Source organism: Eutrema salsugineum, unplaced genomic scaffold (assembly GCF_000478725.1).
Source record: "Eutrema salsugineum unplaced genomic scaffold, Eutsalg1_0 scaffold_17, whole genome shotgun sequence".
Lineage (NCBI taxonomy): Eukaryota > Viridiplantae > Streptophyta > Magnoliopsida > Brassicales > Brassicaceae > Eutrema > Eutrema salsugineum.
In genome coordinates this window covers 17,896-37,796 of record NW_006256852.1, presented here as the reverse complement: position 1 = coordinate 37,796, position 19,901 = coordinate 17,896, and the positions used below count along the sequence as shown (strand labels likewise).

At 34.3% G+C, this 19,901-nt stretch overlaps 3 protein-coding genes and 1 non-coding gene across 4 annotated transcripts; all 4 read right to left on the bottom strand.

Annotated features, from left to right (window-relative positions):
• Window positions 1-294: 294 nt before the first annotated feature.
• On the bottom strand, window positions 295-1,987 carry LOC18020690 (berberine bridge enzyme-like 23). Its single transcript, XM_006403042.2, has one exon. The coding sequence runs from the start codon at window positions 1,985-1,987 to the stop codon at window positions 362-364; it is 1,626 nt and encodes a 541-aa protein (XP_006403105.2). The 3' UTR covers window positions 295-361.
• Window positions 1,988-12,788: 10,801 nt separating this feature from the next.
• On the bottom strand, window positions 12,789-14,191 carry LOC18020595 (UPF0725 protein At1g02770). Its single transcript, XM_024157524.1, has 4 exons — window positions 14,111-14,191; window positions 13,866-13,988; window positions 13,441-13,761; window positions 12,789-13,259 (listed from the first exon to the last, which is right to left on the bottom strand). The coding sequence occupies exons 1-4, from the start codon at window positions 14,189-14,191 to the stop codon at window positions 12,789-12,791; spliced, it is 996 nt and encodes a 331-aa protein (XP_024013292.1).
• Window positions 14,192-16,357: 2,166 nt separating this feature from the next.
• Window positions 16,358-19,048, bottom strand: LOC18020522 (probable anion transporter 5). The gene is made up of 2 exons (XM_006403040.2): window positions 18,818-19,048; window positions 16,358-18,009 (listed from the first exon to the last, which is right to left on the bottom strand). Exon 2 carries the CDS (start codon window positions 17,947-17,949, stop codon window positions 16,582-16,584), a length of 1,368 nt encoding a protein of 455 aa, XP_006403103.2. The 5' UTR covers window positions 17,950-18,009; window positions 18,818-19,048; the 3' UTR covers window positions 16,358-16,581.
• A 148-nt stretch (window positions 19,049-19,196) lies between these two features.
• On the bottom strand, window positions 19,197-19,269 carry TRNAV-UAC. The gene has a single exon. It is a non-coding gene; the product is annotated as a tRNA-Val (tRNA).
• Between the last annotated feature and the right edge of the window lie 632 nt (window positions 19,270-19,901).

The window sequence follows — 19,901 nt, the reverse complement described above, 5'->3', positions numbered from 1 at the left end:
TTAATTAATAAATAAGAAAAAAATCAAACCAGAAAAGAAGGAACAAGATTTTGGAAGTAAAGATACAAGTCATAACCATGCCAAGATTTAAGAAATATCTTAAGAAAAGTACTACGATAATACTTTTAAAATGAAATGTTTTAAAAAACCAGAAAAAGATTGATTCCCTTAATTTTAAAACGATTATCATCTATCACCATATAACATGAACATAGACAGTAAGATCACACTAAAACACATGAGGATAATAACAACATGATAATACAATATTATACCAATATCTATAGAGCCATAACCCATACCGCCATACGTGCCATAACAAGAGCTAAAACAAACATTGGTTCTTGTCTAAGAATCAATCTTACACAATCAAAGGAGGAACACTCTGCTCATTTCTGAAGAAATTGGTGGGATCAATCTTCCCCTTAACCATAGCCAATCTCTTGAAATTAGTTCCAAAATACCTCATCCCCCATAATGTTGCATCCTCAAAGCTACTATTAATCCCTTTATTTATACCCAAATCAAGATCTCTATAATTCAAATAAGCTCCTCTTGGTGATCCAGAGACATAAACTCTCATATATCTATAAAGCAATCTCATCCATCTCACATGTTTCTTCATCTCTTCCATCTCCTTCACTCTCCATTTCACCATGTACTGAATATTATACAGATTCCCTCTTCTATGTGGAAACGGAGTCTCTGTTTCACCAATCTCATGCATTTTACCACCTAATGGCTCCATTATCATGACCGGAGATTCAACCTCGTGAAATCTCTTCCATATACCTTCTAGACCGGTTTCAGGAATTGGGTTCTTGACAAAATCAGATTTTGCTTTGAAATAAAGATCATTATATCTCTGTTCTCTGTCGAGAAGAGTCTCTAGTGGCTGTCCTTTCTTCCAGTTGAAGTACATTATCGAATCAATCCACCTCATTTCTGAACAGTCTTGAAACACTAGCCCTAATTCTGGAAACTTCTGATTCATCAGAGGAATCAATTTATCGGATCCTCCAAGATAATTTGCTTGGAATGTAGCTTGAACAGATCCTCCAGAATTGTAAACTATGACCCTGATGAAGAGATTATCTTCGAGCTCTGCAGCAATATACTGCCATCTATGAACGATTTTCGTCATGTTTTGTGTGAAGGGCAAGTGCCTTGTGAAGCAAGTAACCTTCTCTGGAACTCTAACGAGCTTCACTTTCCATGAAATTACGACTCCAAAGCTAGCAGCTCCACCTCCTCTAACCGCCCAGAACAAATCTTCTCCCATTTCTCTCCTACCATTGTAAATTCTCCCATTTGCGTCCACAAAACGCGCGTCCACAATGTTATCTGCGGCTAAACCGTGTTTCCTCATCATTGCACCAAAACCTCCTCCACTAAAATGACCCCCAACTCCAACACTAGGGCATGTTCCTGCAGGAAAGCCATGGATCTTGCTCGATTTAGCAATTTCATAGTAAAGTTCACCAATGGTCGCACCGGCTCCAACCAAAGCTGTTTCTTCTTTGAGGTTGATCTCGATTGCTCGGAGATTGATTAAGTCAAGGATGATGAAAGGTGACTGTGATGAAAGATAAGAGAGGCCTTCATAATCATGACCACCGCTTTTCGTTCTTACTTGCACCCCAAGTTTCCTGCTGCAGAGTAATGATCTCTGGATTTCGGATTCCGTTTTCGGCGTAACGATCAGAATCGGCTTCTGGCTTGTGAAATTCAAGCTCAGGAATCGGTAGTTTTGCGATAAAGATTGTGAGAAGTCGGTGTAGAGTCTTGAATATGGCTTGTGGATGAAGCTTGAATCAGAATGTGTCGACATGCAACTGAGAAACTGATCTCTACTAGGAGAAAATTTAGAATCAGAATTGACCCATTTGATTAAGAACAGAAGAAACAGAGACAGAGCAAAAGCTTGAAGTTTTCTCATCTTTAGTGTTTTGGTTTTCTTGGGTTTAGAGTTACAGAGAGATATCATTTGTTCTTGTTCTGGTGATGAAAGAGTATCAGAGATTTTGAGATGAACTGATGAAGTTGTAGAGGATCATAAGAGTAAACTAGTTTCCAACTAACACCGACGTAGAAATAATAAATTTAAATTCATTGAAAATTTGTTTTTGAAATTTTGTGTTGCACGGAAACAAAAGTGCATTCAATACAAGTGCATTCAATACAAAAGTAAGTAATACTCCAAAGAATAAGATAAAATATCTCTTATACTCTTATTAACTTGCAGAGTGACTCTTGATTATGTTTATAACTAATTTTATGAATTTATTTTGAGGTTAAAAATAATATTTTATGTCAAAATTTATATTAGAATTCTAAAACGATATTTTTTTTGAAACAAAAAAAAAAGTATAAGAACAACACTTTTTGTGAAACAGAGACAGTATATTTTTATTTGTTGAGGAGTAGTAATTACAGTAAAACCTCTATAAATTAATAATGTTGGGACCATGATAATTTATTAATTTATCGTGATATTAATTTATCTATAAATTAATAATTATTAATTTATAGAGAAAATTTGTTTTCCGCATATAATTTTCTAAAAAATATATTTGTAATAATGTTATATTTTAAAATTTTAACAAATCTCATTATATAAATTATGATTAAGAATCATAACTATCACAATAATATAGTTTTTAACACCATATTAGATTGTCTATGTAAAAATATACATGTTCATAAGTTTAAAATTTATAAAAAAACCATGGTTACTATCAGTATTACTGATGATAAAGTTGAAGATAACACTACAATACTTTAAAAACACTTAAAAATAAGAAAATCAATTATCACATCAAAAAATCATCATAAATATTGAATGTATATAGTAAAAGAGCAATAAAAGCTACTGATATAATAATTAGAGAGATGAGAACTAATGAGATTTTAACTTTAAATAAAAATAAACACATTAGTTATTTTTTAAAAATATTGTATTTACATATATTTGCATAAATTTATATTATTATTAATTTATGTTTTTGTTGGGACCATAAATTTACATAAAGGTTTCAAAAAAAATTATTATCTTATTATCTTATCGAATTTGATGGATTTTTACATTGGCCCGACTTGGGACCATCAAAATTTATTAATTTATAGTGATTATTAATTTATCGAGTATTAATTTATAGAGGTTTTACTGTATATGCCAACAATGGAATTACGTGCTCTAATTGCGTTACCATATTTATCACTTATTGGAATAGTTTTCTTATAATTTACTGTAGATAATAGATCTCCAGAAGTAATATATAGGTCTAGTAAAAGAAAAAAATATTTACAGTACCTACCTGCAGTGCATTCATAAAGATTACGAGTCTATAAACGTCTATTAACTATTAAAAAAAAAGGTCTATTAATAAACAAATAAAATAAACCAACTTTACTACCTTAATTCGAAATCACAATCTCATACTTCAGTTTGTATAGTGTTTGCAAATGTCTAAGAAGTATTCTTATATTTTGTGATCCTAAACAAGTGGTTTATTTTGCAGCAAAAAATGCATGATTTTGAAATATTATAGTAAATGAAAATAAAACTTTTATATATTGATATCTAGTATAGTTTAACAAATGAACTTTTTTGATATATATATATATATATATATATATATAAGGAAAATTATTAAACTAATCTTTCCCAACTTCTGTATCATTGAAATAAGTTTATTAACATCATATGATATATACTTTTAAATATAATCAGTGGGTGATTACACATTCTATCAATTACTTCAATATTATCTTATCAATTACTTATTACATTTTTTTATAAAAAAGATATGAAGCTATCGTCAGATATAATTTATTGCAATTCAACGGCATGAAAGCAAAGTGTCTTGACGTTTTCTAACAGTAATTGTGTGTGACTTATAGATGTTGCTTACTGCATGATTCATTTTTGTGACAGTGAGGATAAAAAAGATTAATCTAATGAACAGATTAGAAGAAGCAATATTTGTTACCATGTATTCAAAATAGTATTATTTATGGCCTATGAAACTGAATGATCTGAATTTAATAATATCCACATAAAAAACTCATTTTATAAGAACTTGAAAATTTTATATTATCTAATTACAAACTTCTTAATTCTTATTTGAACTACCAATTCCAGTCTAATAGAAATGATGGTTCGAGACAAGAAAAAACAAGTGTTCTTTATAAATTACAAATTTTGTGCATTCCTAAAAAATACACCATATCCAATTTTTTTTTTTTTTTGAAAAATAACTTCATTTGCATTTATTCCTAAATCGTTGAAAAATAACTCTTTATGCATTTTTTGTAGCCATTAGATAGATAATTATATGATAAAATCAATTGTCTAAGTAACATTTTTATAATATTGTATCCTAAACAAGTGGTTATTTGCAGCAAAAAAGCATAATTTTGGATTTTCAGTGAATGAAAATAAAATTTTGATATATAGTATAATTTCACAAATAAATTTTTTGATATATATATATATATATATATGATAAATTATTTGAGTTAATCGTTACCAACTTTTGTATCACTGAAATAAGGTTATTACTTATTAGCATCGTATTATTTAAAATTTACCAAATATATAATTTGAAATGTAATTAATAAGTTATTATATTATCGTTTCAATTACTTCTATACTTCTACTATTTTTTTTATAAAAATATGAAGTTAGCATCAAATATATTTTACTACAATTCATCCCGAGTAAAATGTGGATGCTTTTTTCTCTGTTACAATGACTAAAGAAAACAATATTTGTTACCATGTATCCAAAATGGTTTTAATAACAGCATCTTAAAAATCTCATTTTATAAGAAGTCGAAAACTTTACATATCCAGTTACAAACCCCTCGATTATGATAAATAAAAAAATGAGGGCAAAGATTACACAATTTTTAATTTTTATTCATAGTGTATTTAAAGATCAACTAATAAAACTCTCGGTCTGATTCAAGTTTATTCACCCAAAAAACAAGAATACCAATGAGAGAGCCTAAGGACAAGATTTCAAAACCATCAAGATCTTTACTGCACACGAACAGTCCCCACAAAAAATTATTCGATTGTAGTATGGCTTTAACAAATAAGATATCTATAGTACTTAGCAATTTAATTTGTAAATCCGGTAATAATATAATGACTCCGATAGCGCGGGATAGTTTAAAAAGAAAAAGAAATTTCATATTGTTTTTTTCTATCTCTTAATAGCTATCCGCGTGTAGATGTATAAAGAGCTAAATGGGTTTATTATCTCTTAACAGCTTTTCGATTTCTTCTTTTTCTTCCTCACTCGACTCGACTTCTCTCTTCTCTCTTCTCTCTTCCTGTAACATCCCTATCCCAGGCTCCTAATAGAGTGGAGAACCGGGTATGTTAAATCAGCCATCGAACCGCATCTAATAGGATGTCCGATTTGGTGAGTACACAGGATCGCCAGGAAAACGCCCAGGTAACAATCAACAACACAGACTTAGGCTGATCTCTCTACTAAACTTGAAAGACAAAGAGAGAGTAGGGGTGAGTAATTGGGATTACTCAGTGAGGATGGGCCTTAAGAAAGCCCACAACATCATCAGACTAGCATAAATTGGTTTTAAGAGATATAATCTTAAAACAAGCCCAAACAACACATATATGTATATATTTACTTATATATAGACAATTCATTCCTAGCAATCAATCACACAGCATTCAAGGGTAACCCTACAAACAACTACACAAACAACGGGTCCCTAGCCTTTGCCAGTTACAGTGGGCTGCCACATGGGCCCCCATGCGTCACCCGGAAAGGTAGGCCTGGGCACATTATCCGAACCCGAATAATTTATCCGAACCCGACCCGAAAAAGAGAAACCGAACCCGAATCGAAACTGATAAAATATCCCAACGGTTTTTAAATTTCTAAATCCGAAAAACCGAAACCGAACCAAACCGAACCGAAAATCCGAATGGATATCCGAAATATCCGAAATACAATTATATACCCAAAATACTAACTATAATTAGATTTAATAACCTAAAATTACAATTATAAATCCAAAATATGAATTATTTTTATTCTGAAAATGATGAAAAATCCAAAATAATTTAAACATACTAAGTTTTTAGTTATATTTTTAAAATTTTGCCAAATTTTATTTGAATTTAACTAATTTTATTTAAATTTAATTATTTTTATTTAATTTAATTATTTTTTGGATATCCGAACCCGAACCGGACCCGATCGAATATAACCGAACCCGAACCGAAATTCCAAAAATATCCGAATGGGTTTTAAATCTAAAAACCGAAAATCCGAAAAACCGAATTATCCGAACCGAACCCGAATGGATATCCGAACGCCCAGGCCTACGGAAAGGCAACCAGAATAATCCCATCCAATGGCTGGCCTATTACCATACCCATTAGTCAGGTTCACTCTGCCAGTCACACAGACTGATCCCAGCAATCACCAAGACAGGCTATGAGCTAACGGTCACTCAGACGGCTGCTCAAAGCGGTCACCCAGAAAGCTGTACCCAGCGGTCCCTTTGGACGGCTCAATAAACAGTGGATCGCTAATCCACTCCAGCGATGGCTCTAGCCCTGACTCACACGACAGCGATAGCCAACAAACAACACTGACTCCCGCCTCCAGGAGCCAGGGGTCCTATCAGAGATCTATATGCACAATCATCCATTTCAAAGAATCATCCATTTCTTAAAGGTCCTTCCATTATTAAGATGCACTTTCGGTGATACCAATTGTAACAAAAAGGAACATTAATCAGGTCACATCACACAATCAATATTTTAAAGTCCAAATAAGTTTAGGTCCATATTCAGGTTAATTATCTCATTCCACCAGCAACCAACAATCATCAACAAACAGGCAACACAGATCCAAGTCCTAAACAATTCTAACAGCCCTAACAAGCAGATCTAAATCTGATCTAAGAAAAGATCACTTAAAAGTCAACCATGCATATGTAAGAGGGGATGAAGCCACAAAGCCCTCACCTTGGCTTAGAAGGCTGAGAAACTGGAGGAGGAGGCAAAAGAGAAGGAGATCTAAGAGGAGATCCATCAGAATCAGATCCATCAGAATCAGATCCCACCTCACCCAAAGGAGAAGGAGGCGGCGCAGACATCTCGGCTAGGCAAGGGAGCTTCAACGGCAAGAGAGGCTTGGAGGATGGTGGCGGCCGCGGCAAGGAGAGAGAGAGACACGGCCAAGAGAGAGAAAGAAAAAGAAGAAAACGCAGAGAGAGAGGAAGAGAGCAGCTTGGCGCAGGGAGGAGAGAGAGAGAAGAAAAAGGTGGCTAGGGTTGATTAAGAGTCTAATGAGGGTTTTAGGGATTTAATTAGGTATTTATATAGATGTTAAATAGATGAGTTAGACTTAATGGGCTTTTAGAAAGAAATTAGGAAAAACCCAAATAAAAAAAATAAAAAGAAAAGGAAATAGAAACGGTTTAATTTAATAAAACCAGAATTAGGAACTGGTAACATCCGATATTTGGTTAACCAAAAGTCGGGATGTTACACTTCCTCTCGTGTTTTGATATCTCACAGAAAGGTTGAACATGTCAAACCTACGACTGGCGATTCCATTCATTTCAGAAGTCTCCAAAGTAAAATCGAGGTAACAATGAATATGACTGATCGTATAGAATCTCCAGGAAATGTGATTGGAGGGAAGAAATAAAACAGATTCCGCAATTTTGATATCTTGAGTTTCAGTAATCCAATTAAAATTGAATCCGGAACCGTTTGATTTGTAGCGAAGATGAGAACGAACCTCCTTCACACTCTTTCGGGGTTGAGATTTGTGGCTCTAACAAAGGTGGATTAGTGGCTCTAATGGAGGGTCCAATTACTTTGCTCCTGGGGTTGACTTGGTTCGATAATCTCTGATAATCATGAAAAAAAAAAGAAGAGAGATCCAAACTTTATCGAATACAATTACCAATTTTCGAGGGTGTCAAAGCAGAAACTCTTTCCAAAGCGAAACTGAACTTGAAGATACTTTAAGGTTGAATTCTGTTGTTTGATTAAATTCTTTGATTTGTTCATGTTCTTCTGATTCTCTCTAATCGAAATGTTATTTATTTTTTTCTCTCAGGAAGAGATTGTGAAGAAAGTCAACTTAATTTGGATCTGTGTTTCATTTCTCTGTTCTGAATGATGCAATGGATTCATTAGAAACAGGATTAGGGAGTTGAATTTTGTAAGCTTTTGAATCGAATCTTATAGATACTATTGCCTTGTGATTCTAGCCAGAAATTAGACAAAAATGTCAGAAACACAGATCTATTGATGAGTTTTTTCACCTTGTGTTGTGATAACTCAGTTCAATATGTAAGCCAATTATAGACAAGACAACAATCAAATTAAATAAATAAATAAACTCCAAAAATTTTGATGTATTACAATGGGTTTCTTTAGTAAAACTGGAAAGCTTAAGTAGAATGAATCCAATTGCTTTCAGAATAAAAACCAGAATTTTGCTTTTTTGAAAAATCTGATGAAGCGTGAAAAATGTTCACAAACGCGAAATTCATTTACTTAAACGCGAAATTTTTTAATTCGCTAGTGCGGTATACTAATCAAAGATGATTCGAATGTTGATATAACCGCGGGTCTCAATAACCGCGAGTGGTCTCATTAACCGACTTTCTTTCCAGATAAGTAAAGAATAAGATTAAAAAAAAACTCTCTGAAATATCTCTGGTTCTTAACTTTATTCTTAACCAATTATCAATAACAAAATCACTGGATTTGACTCTAAAACTGATAATATGTTTTCACATATGTGATTAATGACTTTTTTTGGCAAGATCAACCTACCTTTTGCAAAACCAAAAATTCACAAAGTGTTGTCATTACTATATTGTTCTTTTTTTTTGTTATTAAAGTGATAAAGTCTGATTGCTGAAAATAAAAAAGTGATAAAGTCTGACTAATCTGACTAATTATAAATGTCGAATGAGCCGTTCACCAAAATTTCTAATGGATCTAAAATGTGAAACAAATTTCAACTAATCAAACGAAAATGAAATACTAGGATATCGATTGGAATCAAACCTACAACAACAAAAAAAAAAGAAGTGAAATCAAGCCATGCATAGTCGAGATGTGCCACGAATGTTAGGTTATACACTTATAATATAGGGACCATATATACTTTAATTAGTTCATACCAAAAGAAACCACACCATACCAGCTAGATGGTTATCCACATTATACGTGAGGATACTAATTTCTTTTTTTTTACTGGTATGATTTTATTTTAGAAATGTAGATCCGGTTTACAATTTGATTTTTTTTTTCTCTCATTTTTCTAATCTTCGGTTTTTTCCTGCTTTCATAAAAAAAGTCAGTTATAATTCGGTTCGGTTTATCAAAGTTCAATTTGGTATTCGATGTGAAATTAATTTGATTTTAGTCAGAAATAGCTTTAAACACCTAATTATGTATCACTTAAAATTAAATCAAGCAAGATTTATCTCATACGAAGACAACAAGTAAATAAATATAATTCAGCTTTGAATTATAGATATTTTCTAAAGATCATCGATTGGTTTTTCGTGCTATTCGGGTTTGCTTCCAGAATTTTTGTCATCCAAATTACTTGTTTAAATAAGTAAGTATTATAGTACAAAAAATATACCAAATTTTTTTATTTTTGTTTTACCAAAATTAGAATTTTTTAATTTATTTTATAATATAGATTAACGGGCTTAGTAATCTCGGCCCAACTTTTATTTTGTTCTAGTTCTTTTTTACTTAAAACCATATTTTACTTTAAACCGGATTAATTAAAATAGAGATTAATTAAAAGTTCGAATTTTAAAACTAGAGAAAAAAAACTTACTGATTACAGTAACTAAAAGGTTAAGGAAAGAAACAGAGCTGACAAAAACTTGCTAATTACAGTGATTAATCCATGATTAAGCTAAACCCAGAAATTTTCATGAGACATGGTCGCGTATTCAGTCAGCATTTTGATTTCTCCGTACATAAACCCTCAAAAACCCCTCTTCCATGTTCCCTCTCTCCTCGTCTCCTCTTCCGAACCCTCGCTTGTTTCTGTGAAACTGTACCTGCGACATAAAAAGCTTTCTACTTTTCACGTCATTCGCGGTACCGGAGGTCTTGCATTTCACAGATTGTCCTCCAACGCTGATGTTAACAGTCGTCGGGCCTCAGGTAAACCTCTCTCCTCTCTTCTCTGGTCCTAAAATCTTCGTCCTTTTTGGGTTTTAAGAAACCTTTAGCTGCTTTCTGTGGTACCTTGCGATGTTTTTTGTTTTACGCATTGTCACTGTTGCATCTCCTTTGCACGTTTCCTGTTTTTGGTAAGGGAGTTTCTAGGTTGAAATCCCACTCTAATCGAGCCTTGCGTCGTTTCAGAACGTCTAAATGAACTCCATACGCGTGTTTCAAGTTTGTTATGGCCGGGAAATTTTGGTTAGCTTTGATTTTGTGGGTGAAGAATCCTTTGATTGCGATGCAGTTACTGTAATTATAGTATTCTTCAGAATCATTTGCGATGCAGTTACTGTAATTGGGAACTTGTCTTTGCCTACTCAGATATCCAGTCAAACTAGCTCCTTGGCTAACCTTGACTTTGTGTATGAATACTTTAAATTTCCACGACAGTCTACAAATATGCAACTGATGTAAGTTCTTTGTTAGTTTTGATGTACTAGGTTGCAGAATGGAACCAATGGAGCAGCTGTTTACCGAATCCTTAGAAAGCGCGGGGGACATTTCCAAAGCTCTGAACTTTCCAGATGCTACAATTGTACCTCCTTTCTTACATCTAAAGATATTTTAATCACTGGTCTGGTATTAGTGTCTTTTGTTCTTACATAGCATTATCTGTTTCTGTTTATCTAGATTGTGGTAGGATCTCCTTCAACATGTAGCTTAGAGAAAACACCTGCAAAGTCTTCTAAACCAATATCTGAGCGCAAACCCAGGCGAACATCTAAATCTGCAGGCAAAGAGACTTCTAGAAAAGGAAGTAGTGTAAAAGGCGATACTACACCACTTCAACCTCAAAGTGGAGGAAAAACAAATGATGTTAATCAAAGTTCTGCTGCTTCTATTCAGATGACACCATCTACGGAGAAGCAGCAAAGTCTTCAGACCCCTGCTTTAGAAGCTTTTGGAAACTTTTCAACTCCCATAGATAGCCAACTGGGTCTGAATGCTTCTGCTATCTCAAGTATTTTGCGTCGACCTTTCACAAACTTGCAACAAGTGCAACTACGCGCACAGATTTTTGTCTATGGGGCTCTCGTGTAAGTTCTTTGTTACTTTTTACATGTTCTAGTTCTTGTTGAGTCAGTAAGACTTGTGAGCGATCTCATTTGAACTTCTTGCATTTCTTGAAAGCTTGACTGTTATGATTTTCGTTTTCTGTTGCAGCCAAGGAACAGCACCTGATGAAGCTTCTATGTTATCTGCATTTGGTGATCCATGTAAGATTGCTATTCCCCTAAGCTGATGTGTTATCCAAGTTTGAGGCAAAAGTGTGTTAACTCCACTTCTCTAGATGGTGGCAAAGGCGGTTGGGAGAGAGCATGGCGTGCTTGTGTTGTAAGGGATCCGAAAATGCATCCTGCTACTCCTGAAACGCCATTGCAGTCACGTGCAGGTTTCTAGTTTGATTTATTCTCAATTTCAAGCTCTTATGGTCTGCTTTTTTTTTTTTCTGGTGTTTTTGACCCTGCTTTGAGCATTCCTGATGTAAATACCTAAAACTGCATTTCCAGAGAGGATAGAGACTACATCAGCGAGCCACAGAAGCAGCAAAAAGAGTTCAGCGACAAACCCCATAATTCCACTCTCATCACCTTTATGGAGTTTGTCAACTTGCCTGCAGAGAGGTTCAGCTGCTGCTCACCAGCCATTGCTTTCTTCATCGCATGCTCACCAAACTGGTGTCATAATAACTTTTGATGGTTTGATTTATTTTGTTGTATTTTTGTCTTTTGCCTACACAGGGATTCACTCAATTGTCGACAAGGATCACTAAAAGAGGCATACTTCAATTACGAAGAGCTGAGAAGGTTCCAAATGGATATGTATTCACGAACGATCACAGGGAAGACTGTTGATAGTAGCAAGTGAAGTCATATTGTTTTGTCTTGAACACATTAAGATAAACTGTTTGGTGTCTTGAACACACCGGTCGATTTGATATGTTTCCGTTTTGTTTGTAGATCGATTTGACACGATCTTGTCTCTGTTTATATTCAAATCGCTTCTCTCGTCTCTGTTTGTGTTAGTACGGTGTTTGATTTCTGGTGCTATGAGCAAATCTCAGTTCTTGACATATGGTGGTGAATGGTGATGAAGAAACAGAGTATAGGAGAGAGATGCAGGAGAAAGTATAAATGTTCACATCGTTGATATAAAACATAATATTACATAGAGACGTTTTAGAAACATAAGACGGTACAAATATTAAGCATAATCAGATTCATGCCCGCAAAAGTGTGCGGGGCCAATCACCTAGTCACAATTAAGAGGAAAAATTTTGAAAGCAAGAAGAAGAATTGTATCCCCATTCTTCCACTATTTAGGCACACATATGTTATGTTAAATCATACTACATGCACACAAAAGCCACATCATACTTAATAATCCAAATAACTTAACAATCCAAATAACTAAGTCCAGCAATGATAAAATAGTAGTAAATTATCTTTCAACTTGTCTTGTGCAGGAGACGAGCCAAACCAAGCCAAGCCAAGCCACGGTTACTCCATCAATTCTCATGCAGCCTCCAGATTTGCCGTCTCACCGGTGGCTAGAGGTGGAGAGGAGATTTGATTTGGAAATCCAATCGGATTTAACTTGATCCTTTTATTCTCTGAAAAGGGTCCCTGGCTAAACCGTATAATGTCTGAACTCTGAACCTGATCCAAGCATCCGGTATCCTCCTCCTCCTCATTAGCAGCGAGAGCAGCAATCTTAAGCTTCCTTGGTATAACTTGTGAACTCAGAATCTGACCCTCGAGACTGAAGGCTCCGGTATCCTCATCATACCTTCTTCTAATTATAGCAACGCGATCAACCTTATCATTTTGACCAAGACGAGCCCTGAACAAGTCCTTGAACCTTATGTAGAAGGTTGCATTCTTGGCATAGAGTCCCTCCCCATCTATGGCTACCACGTTTGTCCACAATATGCAGATCATCAAAGTCCTTAGGTTCTTTCCTATCGTACCCATCAGCTGTGGCAACTGCAAGTTCCAAATATAGATGAATCCAGTCCTTGTCTATCTCTTGCATCTCTAATTCATTCACCTGACCAGTGACCATACATATATACATATTCATCACTACTTTGTTGTTGAATGATCATCGTTGATAAGATATGATAATAGATACCACAAAACTCAAGCCAATATTGATCTTACTTACCAGGCAAAACTGTTCAAAAGGATTCTCTGGCGGCCACTGGGGTAAGTAGTTACCTAAGAAGTAACTTTTACCAGGTATATACACAGCGTTTGTTTCTCTGTCACCGCTTGTATCACCTCGAATTCTTGCAGTATAGCAACCCAGAGAAAATCTGCCATGACTTCCTTCTGATACCTTAATCTGAAAAGTACTAGTTTGAGGAGGTGAAGAAGAAGAAGAAGAAGCTGGTTCCTTGGCATCAAGTGTTATGTAGTAAGACTTCGCAGCAGTCTGCGTTGTCCTAACGTATTTGTTTACGCGACTGACCACAAACTTTGTACCCTATAAGGAGGAAGAGGAAGAAGAAGAGAAATTCAATCATAATAGTTATCTATACCCTGGCCTGAAAGGAATACAAGATCGACTTGTTTTTTTTGGTAACATACCTTGAGAAAATTGTAACGATGAAGACCCATACAAGTATACAAGTAGACTAACAAGGGACAAGAAGACCTTTTCTTACACACCGTAACGTTTAGTCCGTAAACTGAACACTTGAGATCGAACACCTGACCACAAATCAATTTTAGCAAAAAGCTAACAAAATCATCTTCCCCCAATTTTTTTTAAATTCGATCCAATCTCTGAAATTAAATAAATTAAAAAGGAAGATGAAAGAAATTTTACGTACTTCGCCTTTCAGCAATAACTTGTCAATTTCCGATATCTCACCCCAACGGCCACTTCTTTCTTCATCGCTTACGATCACCATTATTAAAGGTTTTTCTCAGATCTCAGAAAGGCAATGATGATGCTTCCCGTCGATTTTTAGGTTTCTCACCCGATCAAATTTATCCCCTTTATCCATCCGGCTCTCATTTTATGGGCTTTAGTTTGGCCTTTGATGTAGCTACATCTTATCTATTTCTTGATTTACAAGTTATTCTGTTTTTGAATTATTTTCGACTTTTTTTTTTATTTTCAAGCTCCCCATACCTATATAGGGCTTTTGTATTCTTTCTTTTGATACTCCGTTTTTTTATCATTAACTAGGTGTTTAGCCCGCACCTTATGCAGGCCGAAATTTTATCAAATATTCATATTAATTGGATTGTTAAATTTGTAACCGAATATATATTTTGAAACCAAACATAAATATAACAACAATGTAAAACATAAGATCAACTAATAAAAAAAACTAATGACCAAAAATATCTAATAAAGACCCATAATTGTTTCAAAACTATATAAGTTAAAGTAAAACTATTCAAAAATACTATAAAAAATTTTCTTTACATCCAAAGTTCATTAGATTAAAATTTTTTTTTCTAGTATTTTTGAATTCTTTTTCATCAGATTTGTCTTCTCCAACTACTTTGTTTTTTTTATATGCCTTTTACTTATTTCATCATATTGCTCTTTATTATATGGACGTCGGGCTGAGATATAAAGAGAGATGGTTGAAAAACTACCAAAGTTTTTAACACATCCTTTTTCAAGTCACCTTGAAACCTCTCTTCTTCCATCATCTTCAGCTTGTAATTATCTTAAAGTCTTCCTTCCACACATCTTCATCACCATGATAGAATATCAAATGGAAGATCAATGATGTTAAAAAACAATCGCTAGAATTCAATGTAAATAAATGAATCACAGAGGCACCAGTTTTATAAGTCTAACTGTAAACTATAAGTTCCAACACATATAACAAATTCATTAGTGCCTTTTCCCAAGCTCATTTAATATTCAAGTTCAACAAATCAGTAACGCAGAGGGGAAAAATCTAGATCTATGTCACAACTATTATTCTCTAAATCATGAGAGAGAGAAGGATCTACCAAGTCATGAATGGAGTGACACACACACATTATTGAAACATACATATATATATATATATATATATATATATATATATATATATATATAAACAATCACACCGTGTCTCAAATCAAATACAAAGGGATCTCGCCATCGGCTCATGTTACATTGATGAGTTTGAGCATGTGTGTATATTCACATGTTACTTCAGTTGGTCAAATTTGCTTATCATCTTTTTTCAATGCTACCCTAAACAATGCCAGCTCAAGCTAAGCAAGATCAACTACATGCTCCTCCCCATTCATATTTGATCCATCTCTTTTTAATTCAAAAAGAGATCAAACACGTGATAGTGTTTCAAACCAAAAATATAGTATAGATCTAAGACCTAGATATAAATGTCTAAGAAAATCAATATAAGTAAATTTAAATAATATAGTTATTTTTCTACTCCTTGGATATAATCAAAATAGATAATATACGCGCTCAAAAGATATAATAAGTTTTTTGATATTATATTCAACCTTTATTAAATATCCTAATATAAGTAAATTTAACTAATTAGTAATTTTTCTTCTCATTGGATATAATCAGAACAGAATAATATAAACGCTAAAAAATTAAATATCAAAGTCTATTTTCAAAGTATGATAATGGTTTATTAACTTAATTTAAACCATATTTTCGTTTTTTTTTGGTTTGTTAATTTAATTTAAACAATTTTTTCGTTTTTAATGTATTTAAAATTAATTTAAAAATATTTAAGGAGGACCAAATGTTAATTAACCATCCTGAGATTAAATGAGAGAGCTCAAAACTTAAATTTTACTTCGCTTATACTATATATGATGATAAGAAGAAAGCTATTCTCTTTAACAAAGTCTTAAAATTCTCCATATTTGACAAAAAAATTTGAGCAACAAAACAGAGCCTCTTGATCCATTAATCTTCGAGTTCTGTCTTGTCCATTTAACTACTGCATTTGTCCTCACAACCCAACCTCTCCTTTTTCTTTCCGACTAAACAAATTCATTTTTGATAAGAACTCAAAAATGTTCCTGTCAATCGTTATTATTCAATCTAAGAACACGGAAACTGATAAAAGAGGAAAATGTGGCCAAAGATTACAATTTTTAAGTTTTATTCAGAGTGTATTTAGAAACGAACTAATAATACTCTTGGTGTGATTCAAGTTTATTCACCAAATAAAAAGAATACAAATTTGAGCCCCAGGACAAGATCTTTACTGCACACAAAACAACTCCCACAAAAAAAACTCTCTAATTGTAGAGGCTTAACTAACTAATCTTGATAAGGGTTTATCAAAAAAGTCTGATCCTTTTCTCAATCAAAGATCCTTTCTCCTGTAGAAAACAGCAAAAACACAACGGAGCTAAAGATACAGAGCAAACCCGGAATGAAGAACACAGCTCTCCAGCTCTCTGGATGTGACAAATCTGAGTAAACCAGTTTAGATGCCTCAAGAAGCTTTCCTGTCAAATCAACTCCAATGATTCCAGCTAATGTCCCAGCAGTATTCGAAACACCCATCACAATCCCTGCATATCTCGGAGCAATGTCCATATGGTTCACCGCAAAACCGGCTCTTCCCAACGCCAGAAACCCAAGAGCCACAGAGGAACACAAGATCACACCATTCGAGGTTCTAAACTGAGGCAAAGCCATCAACGCCGCTGAAGCAACCAAAAACCCAACCGTGTTCAAGAACTTGCGTGTTCTTGTCACCGAGAGTATTCTCTTGGTGATCAAATAGTCTGCAATAAACCCACCAACAATGGAGAACACAAACATGTTGAGGTACGGCACCATCTTTGACGAATCCATTCCCTGAAGACTGATCTGAAGTCCAAGCTCGAAGTAGGTCGGAAGCCAGTTCATCAACACGTACAGAGCGTAATGGAACGTGAAGTTGTTAACCACAATGGCCCAAACGGGTAAACTGAGCATGATCTTCTTCCATGGGATATGAGTAACTTTATGGTGGTTTACGTTATTAGTTGGCAAGAGTGCACCTCCAAATCCAGCAGCAGCGGCTTTTGGATGCTCAGATCGAGGTGGGTCAGTAGCGTACCTAATCCAAAGCAATGACCATATACCACCAGCTAATGCCTCTGCTAAGAAAACTGATTCAGGACCTCTAAGCTCAACTAAAGCAGGGAGCAACCACATTCCTAAAGCAGCACCTAAATACATCCCCGAGGTCGTTATCGAAACCAATCTAGACCTTTCATGAGGAGGAACCCACTGAGCCAAAACTGTGTGGATAGAGGGAAAGATGAAACCTTGTGCAACACCAACAAGCAAACGTGCAAAAACCAAGAGCCCGACTCTGTTTGGATCGAGAGGAACCAAGAAACACGTCGATGACCATAAAACAAACGACAAGAGAAGAACTTTCCTTCCACCGATTTTCTGAGCCGCCCAACCTCCGGGGACTTGAGAACAAGCGTAGCCAACAAAGAATGTGGAAAGTATGGTTCCTTTGCTTGACTGGTTGATCCCGGCAGCATCTGCAGCGACTGTATATGCAATAGAGAAGCCAACACGCTCGATGTAACACACGGAGGTGCTGAGAAAAGTTAAGAAGACTATCACATAGCGTTGCGGAATGTTTGATAACTTCATGTTAGACCTTTTTTTCTGATCTAGAGCATTTATGTCATACAAAAAGCCTCTCAAGCACCACCACATAAGAAAAAGAGACCAGGGGATGAAAATAAGCTCCAAGGCTCCTCAATGCACCGTTAAAATCTGAAATTGCAGAACAGAACTGGTTTAGTTCGCTTATTGTGGACATGTAACACTGTAAATGACTCCAATTAACAAAAATGCTTCAAGAAGATGATTCGAAATGACTGGTGAAATGATACTCTGATCATTAACACAATAGACACAAACACAGCATTGGAGGACACCAAATAATCACATTTTTCTGATATTCAAAGCCAGCATATTACAAAGAGAAAATAAGATTTATTGCAATGGTACTAACCAAGATCTGTCACAAAGTAAAATTAACACTACTTTTGCATTTTCCATTAGGCATCCTAAATCAAACACTACGCTTCTCTAATCATACGAAAATGCACCTACAAAGTAAAATCAAGTCAAACAGATCAGAAACTCACTCTTAGATATTCATAAAAAGATAGAGTAAAAACCAAATTAGAACGATATACAGATCTTAGATAACAAGAGTAAATCTGAAGCAAACTAATTCGTTACGAAATTCTCACCCAAAAAGCCTAAGCTTTAGCACAAGTAGTAATCTTGATTCAATTAAGCCACAAAATGAATTAAGATTTCACTGTTACCTCTAAGATTGAGATTCGATTTCAAAACTCAAAAGCCGCACACACACACACACACACACACACACACACACAAAATCGATGCTTTCTTTCGATCGACTCTCATTTTAACTTAACTAACCAAAGATACTAAAAAATGAAAAACAAAGAAGCAATCTTCAATTCAAGCATCCGAATTGTACAGTGAAATGTTGTTTCGAATTCTTTACAATATAAATCGATAACCCAAGTCAAATAAAAAAACATACCTTAGCTGTTTCGAATTCTTCAACTTTTGCTCGAAATTATCCCTCAAGTTAAGCCGTGCTCGAGTTTCGAACTTCAAGATCGGATTGACAAAGTGCGAATTATGGGTTTACGGTGAAACCAATTTAAGGAATTGGAGAGATTTTGGGGGAGAAATGAAGAATGGGTTTTGGAGTTTGACGGTGGAGAGAGAGTGGTGTGTGACGCAGTGGTCCACCGTGAAGGAGATGAGATTTTAGGGTTTGTAAAGAATTTAGAAAAAGAAGATGGAGATCGCTTTTTCGGGTCAACGACGACGATGGTGAAATATCAAGTAACGGACATTTTTTTTTTTTTTTTTCCTTTTTGTTAATTTAAAATTAAAATATGAAAAAGTTAACTTGGTGCTGCCCAGGATCGAACTGGAGACCTTTTGCGTGTAAGGCAAACGTGATAACCACTACACCACAGCACCTTGCTGACTAAGAAAGAGTTTTAACATTTCTAATTCTGAATACAAATTCAAGATATTTGGATGTTTTAGTAAGAAATGCTTTAAGAATTATATAATGGATTTAGGTCTATATCAGAATTTGATACTCCATGAGTTGTTATATCACTAACTCCTTTTCTTGTAATTTTTTTTTCAATTCATTATTTGTTGTGTTTTAGCATTTGTCTTATATGCGTAAGATTGTATGAGAAAAGGGGACAACTATTTTTAAAAACAGAAAAATGTGTGTAGATATAACGTCTCGTAGAAATATAGACGAAGAAAAATAGAAATTGTGTGAATAAACAAATATAATGGCTAGTTGCAGGATACATTTTTATTCTTATTTGATTGAATACTAGCTAACGAATCAACTGCAAGATACAAATACTTAATAAACAGGAAATTAAAATAGAAAAACAAACTTTGATATAATATATTATTCTAGCTAATTGGTTCACACTGGACTACAAACATTTAATAAATAAGATATTAAAATTAAAATAAATTTTATATAATACATTATTTCTATTCTTTTAGTTTTTTTTTAATTAATCTATACTAAATTCAAAATTTGATTGGATCTATCGTCGAAAGAAAATCAAAAATGGATA